Source organism: Artemia sp. Qi Xiang Cuo, chromosome 11 (assembly GCF_049724085.1).
Source record: "Artemia sp. Qi Xiang Cuo chromosome 11, ASM4972408v1, whole genome shotgun sequence".
Lineage (NCBI taxonomy): Eukaryota > Metazoa > Arthropoda > Branchiopoda > Anostraca > Artemiidae > Artemia > Artemia sp. Qi Xiang Cuo.
The window spans coordinates 13,271,044-13,292,780 of record NC_142804.1 but is presented as its reverse complement, the minus strand read 5'-3'; the positions used below and the strand labels follow the sequence as shown (position 1 = coordinate 13,292,780).

General features: G+C 33.0%; 1 protein-coding gene across 2 annotated transcripts in view; it reads right to left on the bottom strand.

The window, feature by feature from the left end:
* Vinc (vinculin) overlaps positions 1–21,737 on the bottom strand; it is a 137,281-nt gene that overhangs the window by 58,228 nt on the left and 57,316 nt on the right. For both annotated transcript variants that reach the window (XM_089096309.1, XM_089096310.1), the window contains exons 9-11: positions 5,613–5,895; positions 3,096–3,273; positions 523–720 (exon numbers count right to left, since the gene is read on the bottom strand). In XM_089096309.1, coding sequence (XP_088952435.1) covers positions 523–720; positions 3,096–3,273; positions 5,613–5,895 — 659 coding nt within the window. The remainder of the gene's footprint in view (positions 1–522; positions 721–3,095; positions 3,274–5,612; positions 5,896–21,737) is intronic.

The following is a 21,737-nucleotide window of genomic DNA, read 5'->3' as shown; positions in this document are numbered from 1 at the left end:
TTCATACATCAAGACTAGGGCGTAGTTTATAAGGAGATTGTTTACATTACCCGCTTGGAGATTAGACACGGCTCCATGTAGCTTTTTAATGCATTGAGGTCTGAGATTTAATTTACTTGAATCATGGAGATCGGGGTATAATTTATGAGTAGATACTTTCGTAAATTAAGACTAGGATGTATTTTATAAAGAGATTATTTATATTACCGGATCGGAGATAAGACACAACCGGGTAGCTTTTTAATGCATAGAGGTCTGAGATTTAAATGTCTTTGAATGATTGAGATCAGTGTATTAGTTATGAGCAGATACTTTTGTATATTATGACCAGGGCGTAGTTTACAAGGAAATTATTTATACTACCTGCTTGGAGATTAGACATGGATCTACGTAGCTTTTTAAATGCATTGATATATGAGACCTAAATGATCTTGAATGATTGAGTTCATGGCATAACTTATGAGCAAAAACTTTCATACATTAAGACTAGGACGTAGTCAATAAAGAAGATTATTAAATTACCTGCTTGGAGATTTGACATGGCTCCACGTAGCTTTTGAATGTACTGAGGATCTTCGGAGTTTTCAGTCTCTTGCTTAGCCACCATCAGCACCCTGTTGGCTAGCCTTGCCATGGTGGATGTTCCTTCGACCAACTTTAAGGCCTGCTTTCCGTTGATAGAATCTTCACACATGTTAGACTGGGCTTTTATCGCTTCCTCTGAAAGAGAAAAATAAATTTACAGTAATATGTTCAAGATGGAAAAATCTGCCAAAAATCGTTATGAAATATGCCCGTAATCTGAAATCTCACCTGTATTCACATATAAATCTATTTGTGGAATAACTAGTTATTATTTACTGTCAATTACGACATCTTTTAAGATGATTTATTTGTCCACGGATCCTAATTTTTTACCCTTGAAACCCAGAAAAAAGTTAAATTAAAATTGCCAATTTAGAGAGATGAAAAACTCCTTTCCGTGTTAAGGGACGGGAATTTTCGATTAATCCATTGAAGAAAAGGCACCATTTTCCTGTTATTGAAGAAAAGTTAATTTTCCCTCGTGTAAAGACAATTAAGCTTTATCTTTCTTCATCCCTTCTCTTTGTTACTCGAAAAGAAAAAAAACGATCATGATAGGCTATTAGTGGCATCAACAAGGGGAGGAGGCAGGGGACTTGCTCGTCTCTACATTTCTTTCTGCCCCACCCCCTAGATTTTGAGGAAAAAATTCTAGGGGTTATTTTCATTAGAAAATGTATTTTTGGTATTTTCATTAAGACTTTTCATTTCGTAAATTGAAATTATTGTAGACTATATTTGTGAATCATATCAATGAGCAACTTTAGTTGTGATTATGCCAATAGGGCTTACAAGACTACTGCTGTTGTTCGAGAAACAATAAACCGCCAATTAAACGGCTGCTGCCGCTGTGTAGAGAAAAATTGCCAAGTTGCCTTGGAAGAGTTTAGTTTTTATGGTCAATAAACTAATTGACAAAGCAACTAAAATTACTTAACTTGGCAACAAAATTGCCATGACAAACGAATATTGCTCATGTACAAACATCCAAGTGAACCTGCGTAGGTTTCAGTACAAATGAGCTCTCTGACTCTACTAATGAGCCGTTGTCAGTAATAAAAATCATCAATAATGAAACAGGGACTGACTTCGAAAATTTCAAAATTACGCTGGGAAGAGGATTCTTAATATATCTAAAATAACAACTAAATAATAATAACTAACTAATTACTTATTTAGTTTGTATACCTCATTAACTGATCAGCACCCAATTTGGTTATTGGACTTTTATGGTCTACATCATTTGAAGACGAATATCAAAAATATCATCCAAAAAAAAAAAAACTTCTGAAATACATTCAAAACAAAAAAAAAGTGGAAAAGTAATTTTAAGCTATTCAGAATTATGTATTCATTATATATATTTTTTGATTTATATATATATATATATATATATATATATATATATATATATATATATATATATATATATATATATATATATATATATATATATATATATATATATATATAATATATATATATATATATATATATATATATATATATATATATATATATATATATATATATATATATATATATATATATATATATATATATATATATATATATATATATATATATATATATATATATATATATATATATATATATATATATATATATATACCAATACCCATCAAGCATGATTTCTTTCTTTGGACTGAATATTTTAGCAGAGTAAAATAACACAAATTATTTCAAAACCATGAACTTGCGGTCGCTGTCTAACTGATAAATCAGCCCTACCGTCCTACCTGCTACATTTAGCAAAAATGAACGATTTAGCATCTCAGCCCCTGGATTCAAGCATAACTGTGTGCGTTCATAAGCAAATTCCTCAAAAAAAGTATAAAAACCCCAGAATTGGGAAGGCAACAGCGGAATTTATACAGTCCGTCATTTCCAAGGTTAAATCAACTTTGGCTGACTTTAGATTTATTAAGATTTTTGGACTTCGTATTTTTATCGTCACACATTTACATGGTTCTCGTTCAAGTTGGACTTTTGTACTTTTTTGTATTATTGCTGATGCGTTGTTGTTTGTGTGTGTGACAAGAGATGCGATCTTGCTATTTCTGTTCATTAAAGCCGTTTCAAAAATAAAGCTCCAGTTTGCTTCTTTTTTTACAGCAATGAGATCTGCTGCAATAGCAATAGATTGCAAAAAATAAAGGCTTCCCCCAGTTCAAATCTTTACAGCAAATTTTACAACTCATAGCAAGAGAAATGTTAAAAATTTGAAAAAAAAAATTCTCCTTTAAAAAAGGTACAATAATTCCAAACCCAATATTTATCCCCAAAATACTGGTCAAATCGAAAAAAAAATTGTTTCGTCTTTTAAATATTAGCCTACATTTTTATTCAAAAACCTCAATAACTTGATCTTTTTTGTAAAATATAAAAAAAAATCAAAAAAATAAACCTTAATTTTTTTCCTTTTTAATGCAAAAATTATAAGAGAAAGAAAATCAAAAAATTTAATTACAACAGAGTAGTTTCGTTACCAGATTGTTTCATAAAAGCGGCCACATCAGTGGCTTCATCACAGAGTCCTCTCAGTCGATGTAGGCATTCGGCATACTGACGTCGCAGATTTTCGAAGTGCTCGTCGGCAGCCTTCTGCTCAGGGTAGGTCATTCGAATCCTTCCAGCACTTACTAGCTGTGGTGTCAAGCTTTCGACCTACAAGAGAAAAGTTAAGGTCAAAATGCTACTTCAACGGCTTTGTTTTCAAGATAATATAAGGATCAAGAGTGATGGATTTTGTTTGGCTATCTATCAAAACCAAATTTCTGAGATACAAGGGATTGGTGAATTAATGCAACACTAAATTTATGACTCAACATTTTTTAATTTCATGGAACACAAAAACAAACCAAAAACCAGACCAAACCAAAAATCTGGTTTTCATCAAACCAAAAATCTGGTTTTCATCAAACCAAAAATTATAACCAATAAAACCAAAATTCCGAGGATTCTTGAACTCATAACACAGAATTCACAATTCAATTATAATGTTTCTCACTCTATCGCTTTCTCTACCCCCTCCCACCACTTTTTGTCGATTTACCGACTTATTAGTAATTATCCCGTTTTTTTCACAATGTGTATATTTCTCTCTATTACTGTTTCTCTCCCATTTTGTCGATTTATCAACTTGTTTATAATTTCCCAATTGTTTTTTAGGGGGACTATTATTCCTTGTCCAATTTATTTCTATATATATATATATATATATATATATATATATATATATATATATATATATATATATATATATATATATATATATATATATATATATATATATATATATTCATTAATACATATTCATGGGGTGCCACTAGCTACCAAGATGGTAAATGTGGTGATCTCAATTCAACAAACATTGAGAGTTCTACGTCCTACATCCTCTACATCTACGTCCTCTTATAGTCTAAAACGCCTTTAGCCTATGGTTGCCCAGCCACACATTGAAAAAAAAAACACTGCTAGGATATTCCCCCCTTCTTAGGGAATATCTTCGACAAAAGCTGGCACCTTCAACTGTTACGATCTTCCGCCAACCTCACTTTGGTTAAGGAATGATTAATGGCAATATATAGAAACAAACTCATTTTTAATCGTCAACTTGTGCACTCTGGCCACAAAAACTTAAAGCAAGCAGGAACTTAACATAAAGTGAATTTAAAAAACCTAACTAAAAACACGGAAAACTCGCCTCTTTTCACGGCCAGGGGGAATTGAGCTTTCAGAAGAAGAAGTTGTCAATGACCCTCTGAAAGCCAATTTGCCAATATCCAGAGAGCAAGATAAATGAAAAAACAAAAAGTCAGCTAGCATGGTGACTGGTACAGAGAATATTAATGCTATTAGCCAATGTATTTTTTCAGCCTAATTTAAGCTTTGAAAAATCAAAACCTTTAAAGCGCGACTGAAAGCGAATTTGTATACAAAGGGAAAAAAACACATTAATGAGCAAAGACAAGCAAATTCATATAAAGGGGAAAAAGAAAGTTTATGTAACAATAAAATGGATTACATACTATAGTATCCCGCAATCAATATTTGTATATATATATATATATATATATATATATATATATATATATATATATATATATATATATATATATATATATATATATATATATATAATATATATATATATATATATATATATATATATATATATATATATATATATATATATATATATATATATATATATATATATATATATATATATATATATATATATATATATATATATATATATATATATATATATAAATATATATATAATATATATATATATATATATATATATATATATATATATATATATATATATATATATATATATATATATATATATATATATATATATATATATATATATATATATATATATATATATATATATATATATATATATATATATATATATATATATATATATATATATATATATATATATATATATATATATATATATATATATATATATATATATATATATATATATATATATATATATATATATATATATATATATATATATATATATATATATATATATATAAAATAAATATTACTTAATTAAATAAACTTGTTCAGATGACTTACTTCAAGAACTGAGTCACGAACAACTATGTTGTATACACCCATAAAATATAATAGCTGCATTTAGGTAATAAAACTACTTTAACCAACTTATCAGAATTTAAAAAATACATAAATAGATAATAGAGGGGGAAGAGGGTTTGTAGTAACAATAAAAAAACAAAAGAAAAAAAAACAACAAAAAAAGAAAGGAACAGATTTTTTTATAGTGGAGGTATAAATCTTAATCTTAAATGGCTTAGCAGAAATATATTCAATTGCTTTTTGGAAAAAACTGAGATATTACTATGTGACAGTGACATACAAATTCTATGTAAACAAGACAATTATTTTTTAGCTTTTTTAGGTTTCAATCAAGCTTTAATTGACAAATTCCAGGGTAGAAATTTAAATACCTGAGCGGCAACACCAATAAGAGATTCTGCGAGTTTTTTATTGCCATTACTTCCACCAGCGGCAACCAGTCGTGCAGTTTGTGCAGCTTGTGATGACAAGTCAACCAAAGCTTGAACCTTTTCATTGAAGTTTTTCTCTCTGTTTGGAGTCCCTTCGGGTGCTGTTACAGCCTCAGTAAATTGTTTTAACGGAGTCACAATATCAACCAAATCTTCAACCACCCGCCCAACTAGCGCTCCTTGAATCCTCTGCTTTAACTCATCCAATTTCTGCGACAACAGTCTGAAAAAGAATAATTAACTGGAAGCATCAAAAATTGCATTTTTTACGTAATTAATTTAAAAAACAAAGTTTTTCCGAGGGAAGTAAAGAGCGAAGTTGAAACTTAAAACGAACAAAATTATTACTTCATAACCTATCTAACATATATCAATAAAACTAACGCAAATAAATCAACAGGTGATATTTCCCTATGTTGGCAGGATTACAGAAAACTCGCGCTTTACTGAAAACACAAAACAATATAGGAGTTTTTGTACGGTAAAAGTAAACCTTTTAAGGACACTTTTAACAGTATAAAAGTAAAACATTTTTTAGATTGTTGTTTTATTTGTTATTTTCGTTTAATTTGGCTTCCTTCTGCACAATGAGCTCAGTTCAATGATTGACGGTCGTTTTGGATCTGAAAAGGACATTTCATGATTATTTTGTAGACAAGTTCGAAGTGAAGGAATTTTATTAGTATTAGGACTACACACTCGCTTCAGACTTTGCATCACAACTTAAAATCCTTCGTTTTATAGAGAGAAATAACTGGATTTCCAGAGGTCATATTACGGTTGATATGTTCTTCATTTCGAGTAATACTAGGTGAGACCAAGATGTTACCTGATAAATCAATCCATTACTTTTATATGCTGTGCAATGACCTTAAACTTATTATTTTTAGGCCTAAGTTTTTAAGATAATTTTAATTACATACTGAAAGTTGCTGATATCACAGATCGTGTAAGACCATGAAAGGCGTTATAGATAAGTTTGTTGTAATCAGCCTATGTATTCAATTTCGACTCCTAAATCAGTATTCTTGTTTTTATACTTGGGTTTTGTGTTTTCAGTAAACTGGTACTTTTCGATAATTCCGTAAACATAGGGAAATACTACCAGTTGATTTATTTGCATTAATTTTATTGATATATGTTAAGATAGGCTGTGAAGCAATAATTTTTATTCGTTTTAAGTTTCAACTTCGCTCTTTACTTCCCTCGGAAAAACTTTGATTTTTTAATTAATCTATGCTCGTTTTTGATTAAAATTTAATTTAGAAATAGCACTGCTATGACCTTTTCTATTTATACGGAATAATTTCTGTTCGCTGTAAGTTTTAATGTTGGTCCTTAGTTTCAGTTGAATTTTTTTTTCTTATATAGTTTCTAATCACCTCCAATCTAGGGGAGATAAGACACCTCCACCCTTATAAAGGAGCTGAACTAAGAGGCCGTACAACAATTGAAGGACAAAATGACTTTAGAGTGGAAAAAAAAATCAAAACATAGTGTCATTTCTTTTTGTAAAAAAAAATAAATAAAAAAGAAGAAATACGATAATTAATTATTTGTTAAAAAAAATTAAATTTAGTGACACTTAAGAAAGTACCTCCAGGCGAGTAAAGCTTCGACAGACAACATTAACTGAGCGGACATGTTTGTATGTAGACATACATGCAGAAAATTTTGCTAGCTCGACAGAAATGAGACTTTAGGCTGAGGGATTTATTTGACCTGTCCCTAAATAAAAAGCCACTCATTGCTCAGAAATGAATGAAAATTTCAAAAAAAGATCATTTCTTCTGTAGGTACGATATTAAAAACTAAGTTTGTTTTCATTTCAAAAATTTTGGGAAGAATTACCTGAATTCTCCTACAGAACTTTTTTTTATTTGTCTTTCATCCTCTTTGGATGCACAATCTTACGTATGGAGAGAATATTACGGTGGAATTGTCAAGTTAATAAATTTGAATAAGTAAGAAAAATAATAAGTAATCCTTCTTTTAATATACAACTTAGAGTGGTTCCAGAATCACATGCCTTCACTTCTCCAACCACTTAGTGGCAAAGGGTTGGGGTCAGGAGGCGTAATTTGCTACGGGGCAGAAGGGGGCAATTTCCCTCCCAGACCTCAGCTTTCCCCCCCCCCCCAGCTGAAATTTAGTTTCTCCAAAAGTGTTGTCAAAACTAAGATAAACCTGCATAATTCAAGCATCCATTGAAACAGGTCAGTTTTCTTTAGAACATCTTTACCTTTTTTATTACTATATCGCTAATTTTTCAGTTTTCCCTGTCATTTTCACTTGATTTGTAAAAACTAGCTCTACGTTTGACCCCCCCCCCCCCTAACTGGATTTTGACAAAATTACGCCATTCGTTGGGGTAAGGATTTAGAGATCTACTCAGAATGTCGTTGTAAACCTTGAACTGGATGACCTCTATTCCCTTTTGAATCCAAATGCTTGACCAAATACCTTCCTGGGACATGCTTTAAAAATGAGTGCACCACATTTACAAAAACAGTGAAATTATCTGAAAATAATCGTATAGAAGGGAGAAAACCATAATTGATAAAAAAACAAGCAGAAATCGAACGCAAGACACTATTTCGAATTCAAATGCTGTGCCAACAGAACCACGCCTCTAATAATCAGATTTTATATATTAGTGCGTGTACTTTAATTGCACAGCTTCTTAAGGGGGCTTGGATGATGAACATACAAGAGGTGTGCTTGCAAACCTCCAGTTACGGGTTTTGGTCCATAATTATTACAATGATGATTTGGTTTTATACTTCCAAGATTTTCTACTTATGAAGTGACATCAAAAGTATTGCTTTTAGTGCTATATCAAACTTACGGATGGTAGAATTGATAAAGATCACGCAGGTACGATTAATAGCTTTCATATGAGACACTAAACGTCACTCTAAAAAGTACTGGTAGCCCACTAGCCCCAGCTTTTCCACTTCAGACACGGTACCAAAAGTGCCGTTTTGTGGTGCCATTTGGAACTTACTGATGGTTGAATTTATAGAAAGGACGTAGATATGAGCAATATCTTTTATATGAGCTATTAAAAATATGTCTTGATACCTGTGATACCAATACGCCAATATCGATACGCGTGATATCAATATGTCCGATTCCATTACAGTGTGCTGCCCTTTCCCCAGGGGCTACGGAGGGAATATCATCACCAAAACCTCTTTGGTTTTGGTGATATTTGACCTTTGAACCATGTTGAACATAATGGCTATCTCAAAATTTTGACTGTATGACTTTGGGGGAGGGGCCTTTAGGGAGGGGGCTAGTTGCCCTCCAATATTTTTGTTCACTGAAAAAGGGCACTATAAAATTTAAATTCCGTCCAAATTCGCTAGCTTATTACATATCTCTCAATGATGCCTTGGTCACCCCCTAGCCATGTTAGAAAAAAAAAAAAAAAAAAAAGAACCACACACAAAACGGTAGATAAATTAGTGCTACCCATGCAAAAAAGTAATTTTCTTTCCTGCTCAAGGAGGGGGTTATAATATCCCTTCAATAGGTTTTCAACTAGGCTAATTCTAGTGGTAGGCTTTTCGTTGTAATGTGTAACCATCTTTGAGGGGTTTCAGCTTTCAGACTTTTTTTTTTTTAGAAATCACCATAAATTTCTTTTCGCAATAAACTTATTACTTTTAAGACGAACCGAAATAATAGATATCATTCCTGAATCAATGTCAGATGGCAAATTTTTTCACTAGGTAGTTTTTTTCTAAACGCGTTTTTCAACTTCCGCTGCAACCATGATTTACATTGTCCATTACTCTGTTGTTTGTACCTAATACATCAAGCAAAATGTGCAAAGCAAAAAAAAAAAAGCACAGAGCCAATGTTATTGAAGCATATATTTTGCTGTGGTATTTGGGAGTTAAATTTTTCTGGTAGTTATAATTGAGCAACTGGCACTAAACTAAAACACAATTATTAAAACATCTGCTTCCGAAGTTCAGTACCTAGTGCTTAGTATCAGCCTTACTATCCTTACTATCAGTCATAATTTTTTAAAATACATAAAAGCTATAAGCTTTACTGGATTGTTTCTTATGCAAAATTAAACAAAAAAAAGTTTTTTCAACTAAAAGTAAGGAGCCACATTACATCTTAAAACGAACAGAAATTATTAAGTATATGAGGGGGGTTTTCCGCTCCTCAAAGCCTACCTCTTTACGCTAAATGTTAAATTTTTGTTCCAATTATTTAAGAATGACTCCTGAAACACAAGGGATGTTTAATCAGAATAATAAGATTATTTTAAAATTCTAAAACAACCTTACCGTAAAGGGCCATAAGCCTTTCAATTTTTGGTGGCCTGCCATAAAATTTATCATTAAAAAGGAGAAAATACAAAGTAAATTTTGGGACTTACATTCGCCCAACTTATCCCTTCCAAGGAGATTTTGCATCCTCCAACGGAAAAAATTGATTTCCCACTTGCAGCTGGCCTTCCTCAAAAGGCGTTGCATTATAGTTTAGCCTACAAAGTCACTATTTATTCAATACTTCCAAAGTATACAAAGTTTAAATGCGCAAATTAACTCACCTTTATTATTAACAAATATAATGTTTTTTGTAAAATATTTTTTTTTTTTTAAAAAAAATGCGTATTTTGTAAACAAATATAATGATGATGACGAATAAGATGTTGATGAATAACAATATGATGAATAAGGTCATAATCGTAGTTTTCTCGTTTTCATTATATAAGACGATTGCCCTGGGGATAGTAACTATTTAAGAAGAATATAATGAACTATAATTATGACTTCATTCGTCATTTAGTAAAGGAAGATGCAGTTGTTTTTTTTCAAAAAAATGACTTATTTAAACATAACATTTTGTTAATTACAGAAGGGAGTAGATGTAGCAATTTCCTTTAATATATTTATATATATATATATATATATATATATATATATATATATATATATATATATATATATATATATATATATATATATATATATATATATATATATATATATATATATATATATATATATATATATATATATATATTCCGTGTATGTAAGCCAGCAAGGTGACTAGTACTTTTTTGTTTTAATTCGACGCCGCTTTTTAGGGTTTTAGGCTATTTTTCGGTTACTATGGGTCGTGGTTCGTTCTTTACTAAGTTGCGGCTACCACTGCAACCACACTTTTTTTTTTTTTTTTTAAATAAACCTTATCCAAACATGAGGAAATTAAAAATTGCCTTGAAGGATTTTAGATTAAACGAAATTAAAATAATAATAAATACATTTTAAGAACACACTGGCTATACATGGCGCATGAAAGCAAGAGAGGAAAGAAAATAATAAATAAAAAATAAAGTCAAATAGGTGAGAAAACGAGGATTTTGTCAGCCAGTGGCAATATATATATATATATATATATATATATATATATATATATATATATATATATATATATATATATATATATATATATATATATATATATATATATATATATATATATTTTGTTTGATTGTTTTTTTCTTGTTTTTTTAGCCCTTTTAATCAATTACAGTAGAGCTTTGTCCCTCTCAGGAAGCTTGCAAAACTTTGTGCTGTGAAAGGTATAAGACGCGATGCCTGCAGTATTCGTGTTAACTCTCTGGAACTTTTTTTCTGTAGGTGTTAAGTCTCTGGAACTTTTTTCTGAACTTTTTTTCTGCTTAGGTAAAGAGGGTCAGAGATTTGAATATGGACATTTATTAATGATAAAATTACAACATAATTTCAACCTTAACAAAACGAGTCTAAATTTTTAGTTTCTTAATGGAAAACCTGAGGTTAATGATGTGATATAAAAATCTGATATTATAACTATAAAGTAAAAAATCCGCAAACTGTGTCTGATTTTCGGATATTAGACTATCTATTTATTTTCTAACCTGTCACTACAAAAAAAGCAAGAGACGGAGTACAACATAAAAAAAAAGTTCATGCTAGCTGATGTCACCCAAGGGCTCTGGATCTTGCCTTGTAAAAAAGTTAACGATATTTACTGGAAAAGAAGCTCTGCCTGTGTGATCTCAGAGTGACTTCGGCATGGACTTTCACAACCGTGCCTAAACAAAGCCATGACTACAAAGAGATATGTGGGGTCGTCTTAAGGAATAGGGTTGAGGAAGAGTGAGGACATTGAGACAACTATAGGCTAGTAAACGACACAGCACCGTAGGATTAGGACTAAGGAATAATTTTTCTCTTCTCTGTTACGATTATGATACATGGCGTCATCGACGAAATATAATAGACTTTTTTTACAATTCTATTTTTGCTACAGAGTCATACATCTCAGAACATCTCATGTTAAAGAGCATATACAACTAGAAATTTGAATAGATGTACAACTAAAACTTAACCAAAATGAGCAACTAAAATTTAGCTAAAACATACATCACTAATGATCCTTTGGTTGATATGACGTTATTTCAAGTTGAATTTCTACGTGTATATATTAAGGTTTATGTTCCCTGAGCAATGTTTAGTATGTTGTTTTTCTGCTCTCCTACGGTTTACATATATCAACGCAAAAAGACAATTATGACATTATTCCATTGCTCACAATCAGCTCTATTCATTCGCCGAGTTACATTTTTTAATGTGGTTTAAATAGTTTCCTTGATTGGAAATACTTTGAAAACTGGCTAAAAATCGTTGAAAAATAGGACAATTTCCTATTTTTGAAGCAAGTTTATTATCTTACCCAATAAAAAGTACAAGTAATATTTTAATTCTGGCTCGGTGAATGGATAGATCTGAAAATAATGAATCCAGTGATATAAATATTTAATCCTTTTTGTGCAATCTACAGACGTAGGATTGTCGCAAAAGCACTTGTTTCAGAGGGAACATACACCTTAACTAAAGTAAAGTAACTTGGCGTGATAAGGAAAACTAACTGAAGTTTTGAAATCAGCGTAGCTTTTTACATTTGAAATAGCTAAGAAATTGAAAACAATACAAATCGTGTTAAAAATGTTTCTTAGGCGTAAACTATAATAAAGCATTCAAACATTACATACTTCGGAAGTTCTGAATCAACAGTGAATTTGTAGGCTAAACTATATTGCAGCACCTTTTGAGAAAGGCCAGCTGCAAGTGGGAAATCAATTTTTTCCTTCTCGGAAAGGATAAGTTAGGCCAATGTAAGTTCCAAATCTACTTTTTATTTTCTTATTTTTAATGATAAATTTTATGGCAGGCCACAAAAACTAAAAGTCTGATATACCCATAGTCATCAATTTATCTAGGCCTCCTCTCTTGAATTGAGAGTCTGTTGAGATACGTATGGCAACAGAAGAAAAGAAAGCTATGTAGGGTGGTTCGTCCATCAAACCTGACGATGAGGTTCACAAGGGCTATTACGTGGTAAGGAGCGGAGTTGAAGCACTTACACAATCTATCTGGCAACCTTGTAATAATAATAAAGAATATAAATCAATAAATAAAAGTACATAAAATCAAAATTATTAAAGAATAACAATTATTGATGAATTTAAAAAATAATATATAAGTAAACTTGAATGTATCAATGAATAGTAAAACAACATAATAATAAAGAAATAAAACTGATTATATTTAGGCGCCTGTTATAATCCGTCAAATGACGAAAAAGTCTACTGACATCTTTACGTCATTTCTTTGAAGACATATTCATAATTATTTTTCAAAGTATATTCTTTGATAAAAACAACAGTTGACTTTTGACCAAACTAGGAGATGCAAAACAACGTGCAATCTTTATTAATAAATTCATAAGGTTTCGGAAACTAGAAGCCTCGGGAAAATAATTCTTTTGCATGATTGTTTGTCAACTTGCATACTATCAAAATTGTCACTAATTCGACTATCGCTCCTTAACTGTAGTTATATGATGAATATGGAGAAAACTAATTCTGTTGCATTGACTCAGCCTACAACATTTGAAAAAGAAGACAACCTTCAAGGTTTGAACGACTTCGGAAAAAGCCGTGACGACGAAAGGAGTGAAGCAAGTCTTAGCCCTTACCCGGCTGAGGAAAATTGTGATAACAAAGTTTCCGGAAGTCTTCAAGACGTGGAGCCGGAAGTTTTTGCAGAGAGAAGTGGCTCTAGATATTGGACAACACGAAATAAGGATGTAGAGCAAGAAACTCGCGAAGAGAAACTGGAAGAGACCGCGAAGAGAAGAGCTGGAAAATACGCAGGTAGACGAGAGAGCTCAAGGCATGGTAGTGCAATTGACGGCTCTACTAGTCGAGAACATAGACGTGATTATAGCAGAAGTCCTCAAAGACCTCGACGAGAACAAAGCAATCATCTGAATTACAAAAGACAAGTAAATCCGTCAAATCATGATATAGAAGAAAGCCAGAAGGGCCCAAGGAATCAAAAGAGCAGTCATATCTTCCAGAGTGATGAAAATGAAAAAAAGAAGTATGCAAGTAGACAGGAGGGAACCCTTTCCAGAGAATATAGGGCAAGTGACAGCGTAGAGCAAAAAACTCGCGAAGAGAAACTGGAAGAGACCGCGAAGAGAAGAGCTGGAAAATACGCAGGTAGACGAGAGAGCTCAAGGCATGGTAGTGCAATTGACGGCTCTACTAGTCGAAAACATAGACATGATTATAGCAGAAGTCCTCAAAGACCTCGACGAGAACAAAGCAATCATCTGAACTACAAAAGACAAGTAAATCCGTCACATCATGACGTAGAAGAAAGCCAGAAGGACCCAAGGAATCAAAAGAGCGGTAATATCTTCCAGAGTGATGAACATGAAAAAAAGAAGTATGCAAGTAGACAGGAAAGAACCCCTTCCAGACAATATAGGGCAAGTGACAGCCCTGCTGTGCGAGAATATAGGTGCTCTTTTAGCAGAAATCAGCAACAGTACCAACGCGAGCCCATTGATCGTTTTTACAAGCCATATTCTGAGCGACCTCGACATTATGGTTACTACAAAAGCAACGATTATAGGTACCGTCGACCCAGCTACCATGAAAGATATTATAGGGAACCCTATGAGAAATTCAGATACAGCCAAAATACAAGAACGACAAAACACCTTAGAGAGGACGAAAGATATAGGTACAGGTCTCCTATTCATAGCCTTAGGAGGACTTATCATGAAAAGTTCTCCACCCCACAACATACATATCGAGAGCAAAGCAAACAAGAAGAGCACGTAGATGAATCAAAAAGAAATGAGTATATAAATGAGCTCAGAAGGAAGAGAACAGGAGACTACATCGAAAATAATAATGAAGAGAAAAAAATTCGCTATATCACTTATCAAGGTGCACCAAGAGTAAAGGAGGAAAGGAGATTCTGACAAAATTGATAACTGAACTTTTTTTTTTAAACCAAATTATGATCACAAAAAATGTTCAAATTTGAAACCCAATGATTCTTATCACAATAACTATGCTAGTAAAAAATACAAACTAAAGGCAAGTAAATATGGAGAGAAATGGCAAAACAGAAGAGACAAAGAAATTCAACATAAATACGAGGCGGCATGATATTTTAAAGGAAACTGGCCTCATATTTAAATTAATTTAAAAAACCTTTTCCACAAGATAAGTTTCTCAAAGAAAAGTAAAAAGCTTTATTAAGCCAAAAATGAACCAAAATAGAATCAAATAATCTACCAAGCATACAATTACCACAAATCAGTATCAATAAATAAATGAAACCCAAACCAAACTGAAATTAAAATAAGTCAAACTCTAAACGAGCAAAAATTTATCTGAGTAGGGTTCTAAATCCTATGCTTTCTAATAGCCAGAATATAATTTGTACTTCACTGAAAAAAATTAAATGGATTTACTGAAAAAAGTCTGCATTGTCAGTTTAATATACATATGCTGATGTTTATTCCTTAAAATCTTAATTAATTTTTGATTTCTTAGTTATAAAAGTGAAAAAATTTAAAAGGTTTTTTTTTTCAGTAAAGTACAAATTATATTCTAGCTTTTAGAAAGGATAGGGATTAGAACCCTACTCGTATTAATTTCTGCTCGTTTTGAGTTTGACTCTTATTTATTTTAATGTCTGTTTGTTTTGGGTTTCATTTATTTATTGATGCTGATTTGTGGTAGTTGTAGGCTTGATATATTTTTTTAATTTATTTTTGTTCATTTTTGGTTTAATGGAGTTCTTTATTTTTTTTTTAGAAACTTATTTTGTGCAAAAAGTTTTTTTGATTAATTTCTGCTCGTTTTATTTTGACATAGTCTTTTTCAGGGAGAAAATATGATCCTCTTTTGAATTTAAACAACCATCCCTTCCTTAAAAACCTTAAATACCCCCTGAGCATAACTTACAACCTTTGCCCCTAGTCTCTGGAGTTTATTTCAACCCCAAAAGCCTTGTTATGATATTTAGACTATTTTTAATAGAATGGGTATCTCAAAATTTTATTAGACGCCTTTCGGGACAATACGACGTGTGTGTAGGGTGGAGGGGGTAGCTGTCCTCTGATCACTTTGACTCTTAAAAAGAGCACTAGAGCGTTTGATTACCAATCCAATGAGCCCCCTTCGAAGTTTACATGACCACACTGTCTATAAAAAGCCCTATATGTCCCCAGGGAATAACTCACAGCCCGTGTACCCTGAGGGGGGATTTGTTATCCTCAAAGACATATTTTCCAGACCTTTCTGATAGGCTAAACAAAATGGCTATATCAAAATTTTGATTGGAAGTATTGGAAAAATGATAGGCGTGGAGGGGGAGGGCATTAGCCCTCTGATCACTTTCGAATAATAAAAAAGGCACTTGTGCTCTCAATTTCCAATCGAATGAGCCCTTTTTGTAGCTTCTACGACAAAACTTTCTATAAAAACCTTATATGCCCCAAGGGCACAACTTACAACCCTTGTCCTGAGGGCTATGGGGCGAGGGTTGTCATTCTCAAAGACGTAATTTCCAGACCTTTCAACTACGTTGAACAAAATGGCAATACCAAAATATTGATCGGAAATGTTTGGGGAAATGATGGGCGTAAGGGGGGGGGCGAATGTCCCTCCGATTATTTTCGACTATTAAAAAGGGCAATAGCCCTCTCAATTTCCAATCGAAAGAGTCCTTTTTCAAGTTTTTACGACAACACTTTCTATAAGACATTATAGGCCCCCAGGGCATAACTTACAACCTTAGCCCTGAGGGCCGTGGGGGTTCTCATACTCAAAAACATAATTTCTGGACCCTTCAACTTCGTTCAACAAAATTGCTATATCAAAATATTGACAAGAAGTGTTTGGAGGAAATGATGGGTGTGGGGAGGGCATTTGACTATTAATAAGGGCACTAGCCCTCTCAATTTCCAATTGAAAGAGTCCTTTTTGAAGTTTCTACGGCAACGCTGACAAGGACCTAATTTCCAGAACTTTCAACTACGTTGAACAAAATATCTACCTCAAAATGTTGATTGGATGTTTGGATAAATGGTGGGCCTGAGAGGGGCGTTAGTTGCCCTCCGATCACTTTCAACCATTAAAAAGGGCACTAGCCATTTCAATTTCCAATAGAATGAGCCCTTTTTGAAGTTTCTACTCAAACACTTTCTATGAAAACCTTATATGCCCCCAGGGCATAACTTAAAACCCTTGCCCTGAGGCTGTGAGGAGAGTGTCATCCTCAAAGACCTAATTTCCAGAACTTTCAACTACGTTGAACAAAGTGGCTATCTCAAAATTTTGATTGGATATGTTTAGGGAAAAGGTGGGCGTGAGAGGGGGGTTAGTTGCACTCAAATCACTTCGACTATTAAAAAGAGAATTAGCCATTCCAATTTCCAATCGAATGAGCCCTTTTCGAAGCTTTTGGGACAACTCCTTCGATAAGAAGTGCCCTGGTCTAGAAACAAAATAAACAATACATTGTGCCAACATCATTCTTTACTTAGATGCATATGGGCAGCCTAGTAATATCATAGGCAGCGCTAATGCGCTGCCTATGATATTACTAGGCTGATCCATTAAGCGTTTATTGGTTTCTTGTAAAGGTGAATATAAGTAAGCCACCTTATCTGTGACCCCCTTGGCGCTTTATGGCTTGAAATTTCTCTTCAGACTTCTTATCATTCCCAGACATGAGACACCCTTACAGCACTGTAAGAAATATCCGGCAACCATGGCGATTTATGTTAAGAGTATCGAGAAGAGGAACAGTTCGACCGACAATTCCAGAATCTAAGCTTCTTGACTTAATACTGAAGGAGTCATGTGGCGTTGATGGGTTTCTTGTAAAGGAAAATATTCCTATGTTTTCTTATCTCTGACTTCCTTAGGTTAGTTGCTTGATTTTCCTTTAAGACTTCCTCTTATTATTTCCAGAGATAAAGGGGGTACGAGATATCCTTTGTGTTGAAGGTCAAGAAATCTACTTAAAAAAAAAAAGCTAATTCTTCTTTCTAGGCAAAACACTTTCTAACATTAGAAAAATCCTTCTATAGGAATCCATAGTATGGGTTGCTATTTGTAGGCTATGTTGGAGAAACTTTTTCGACAATTTAATCCTGATACAAAAAAAATAATTTTTAATTTAACTTTATAGCTTCTAAAGTTGATCTGAAAAATAAAACTTAACATCATTCCCAAGAAATTCTATCTATGCTCTTTGACAACCTGGATACACTTACAGTCTTTTGATTCATTTAAATTGTAAGAGCAGAAGTGGTAATAGTAAAATCCCCAAAAGTTAAAACTTAATACCCCCAGTCGTTATCGATATATTACTGAGGTGTCTTATTGGCAACCATTTAACACAATGCCTTTTGATTTATTTTTAAGGAACATTTAGTTTTAAAGCATAATAGGCCAATTGCATAATTGTGAGGGGTCAACATGCCTAATATTTCTAGACATAGTTGCTGGACCGTTCTACTATGCTGAACAAAATGGCTATCTCAAAATTTTGACTGGATGGGTTTGGAAAATGAATGGGCTTAGGAGAAATGCTGCTTGCCCTCCAATCTCTTGTTATTCTTAAAAAGGGCACCAGATACTCGCGCTGTGACTGGAGTGCAAGGGGGAGGACTTCCCCTTCATATATTTAGTAAAAACATTTAAAACAAGTTAAACAAAGTGAAAACATCTTAAACATATTTTGTTTTCCGTAAAGTGCAAATTATGTTCTAGTCTTGAGAAGGCATGGGGGTTGTCAGTCCTACTCATGTTAATTTTTGCTCGTTTGAGTTTGAATCGGTTATTTATGTATGATTTAAATGAATAAAATACGCTTAAAATGTTTTAAATTCAGTAACTTTAATAAATTAAAAATTATTAAAACTTTAAGGAATATATATAAGTATATACATACTAAACTGACAATCCACAGCCATTTTTTTTTCAGTAAAGTGCAAATTATGTTCTGGTCTTGAGAAGGTATGGGGGTAGTTAAAGACATAATTTCCAGATCTTTCAACTACAGTAAACAAAATAGCTATCTAAAAATTTTGATTAGATCTGTTTTGGGAATTGATGGGCGTGGGAGGGAGGGCTTGTTGCCCTCCATTCAGTTTTGGATAATAAAAAGGGCACTAGCCCTTTCAATTTCCAATCAAATGATTCTTTTTCGAAGTTTCTACAACAAATGGCCGTCTCAAAATTTCTATCAGATGCATTACGGGAAAATACGAGGTTTTGAGGGGTAGGGGTAATCCACTCTCAGATCACTCTGAATCTTAAAAAGGTCACTAGAACTTCTGATCACTAATCCAGCGAGCCCCCTCCAAGTTTATACGATTACACTTTCTATATGTACCTTATATGCCCCCAGGACATAACTTACCTTGCCCTAAGGGCTGTGGGGGGTTGTCATTCTCAAAGACATAATTTCCGGTCCTTTTAGTTACGTTAAACAAAATGGCTACCAAAAAATGTTGATTGGATGTGTTTGGGGAAATGGTGGGCTAAGGAGGGGGTTAGTTGTCCTCCAATCACTTTCTACTAATAAAAAGGACACTGGCCCTTTCATTTTCCACTCGCATGAGCTGTTTTCTAAGTTTCTACGACAACAAATACCCATCTCAAAATTTCTATCAGATGCATTTCGGGAAAATACGAGGTGTGGTGGGGGGTATCCACCCTCCGATCACTCTGGGTCTTAAAAAGAACACTAGAACTTCTGATTACGAATTCAATGAACCCCCTCCGACGTTTATACTATCACCATTTCTATAAAATACCTTAAAATCCCAAGGGCATAACATGCAACTCTTGCCCTGAGTGCTGGGGGGGGGGGCTTCCTCAAACACACAGTTTCCGGACCTTTCAATTACGTTGAACAAACTGGCTATCTCAAACTTTTTATTGGATGTGTTTGGGGAAATGGTGGGCGTGGGAGGGGGTTAGTTGCCCTCTAATCATTTTCGACTATTAAAAAGGGCACTGGCCTTTTCAATTTCCAATCGAATGAGCAGTTTTACGACAGTTTCTACGACAACAAATGGCCATCTCAAAATTAAAATCAGATGCCTTTCGAGAAAATATGAGATGTGGGGGGGGGTTATACACCTTCCGATAACTCTGAATCTTAAAAAGAGCACTAGAACTTATGATTACCAATCCGATATGCCCTTTCCAAAGATTATACGATCACCATTTTTACATATACCTTATATTCCCAACAGGGCATAACTTACAACCCTTGCCCTGAGGGCTGTGAGGGGTTGTCATTCTCAAAGACATAATTTCCAAACCTTTCAATGACACTGAACCAATTGGCTATCTCGAAACTTTTATTGGGTGTGTTTGAGGAAATGGTGGGCGTGGGAGGGAGGTTAGTTACCCTTCAATCACTTTCAACTATTAAAAAGGGCACTGGCTCTTTCAATTTCCGATCAAATGAGCTGCTTTCAAAGTTTGTTCGAAAACACATGGCCATCTCAAAATTTCCATCAGATACATTTCGAGAAAATACCATTTGTTTTTTTTTATCTTTGTTTATTATTATCTCGTATTACTATTCATTTATACATTCAAGTTTACTTATATATTATTTTTAATATCATCAATAATTGTTATTCTTTAATAATTTTGATTTTATGTATTTTTATTTGTTGATTTATATTCTTTATTATTATCACAAGGTTGCCAGATATATTGTGCAAGTACTTCAACTCTGTTCCTTACTACGTAATAGCCCTTGTGTACCTCATCGTCAGGTTTGATGAACGAACCACCCTACATAGCTTTCTTTTCTTCTGTTGCCATACGAATCTCGACAGACTCTCAATTCAAGGGAGAAAGCCTAGATAAATTGATGACTTTGGGTATATCAGCCTTTCAGTTTTTGTGGCCTGCCATAAAATTTATCATTAAAAAGAAGAAAATAAAAGTAGATTTGGGACTTACATTGGCCTAACTTATCCTTTCCGAGGAGGGCTTGTATTCTCCCAAGGAAACAATTGATTTTCCACTTGCAGCTGGCCTATCTCAAAAGGCGCTGCAATATCGTTTAGCCTACAAATTCACCGTTTATTCAGAACTTCCGAAGTATGTAAAATTTGAATGCTCTATTATAGTTTACGCTTAGGAAATATTTTCAACACAATTTCTATTATTTTCAATTTCTTAGCTATTTCAAGTGTAAAAAGCCACGGTGATTTCAAAACTGCAGTTAGTTTTCCTTATCACGCCAAGTTACTTTACTTTAGTTGATGTATGCATGTAGAAATTCAACTTGAAATAACGTCATATCAACCAAAGGGTCATTAGTGATGTAGGTTTTAGCTAAATTTTAGTTGCTCATTTTGGTTAAGTTTTAGTTGTACATCTATTCAAATTTCTAGTTGTAGATGCTCTTTAACATGAGATGTTCTGAGATCTATGACTCTGTAGTAAAACTAAAATTGTAAAAAAAAAAGTCTATTACATTTCGTCGGTGACGTCATGTATTATAATCGTCTTCTGACTACAAATCAATGTCCCCCTACAGTTTATTATGCACCTCTACCATATTCAAGTCATCAAGGTCATTTATATCATGCACCCCAAACCCAAAATTTACAATTTGTACCCTCAGTAAGTGTCCA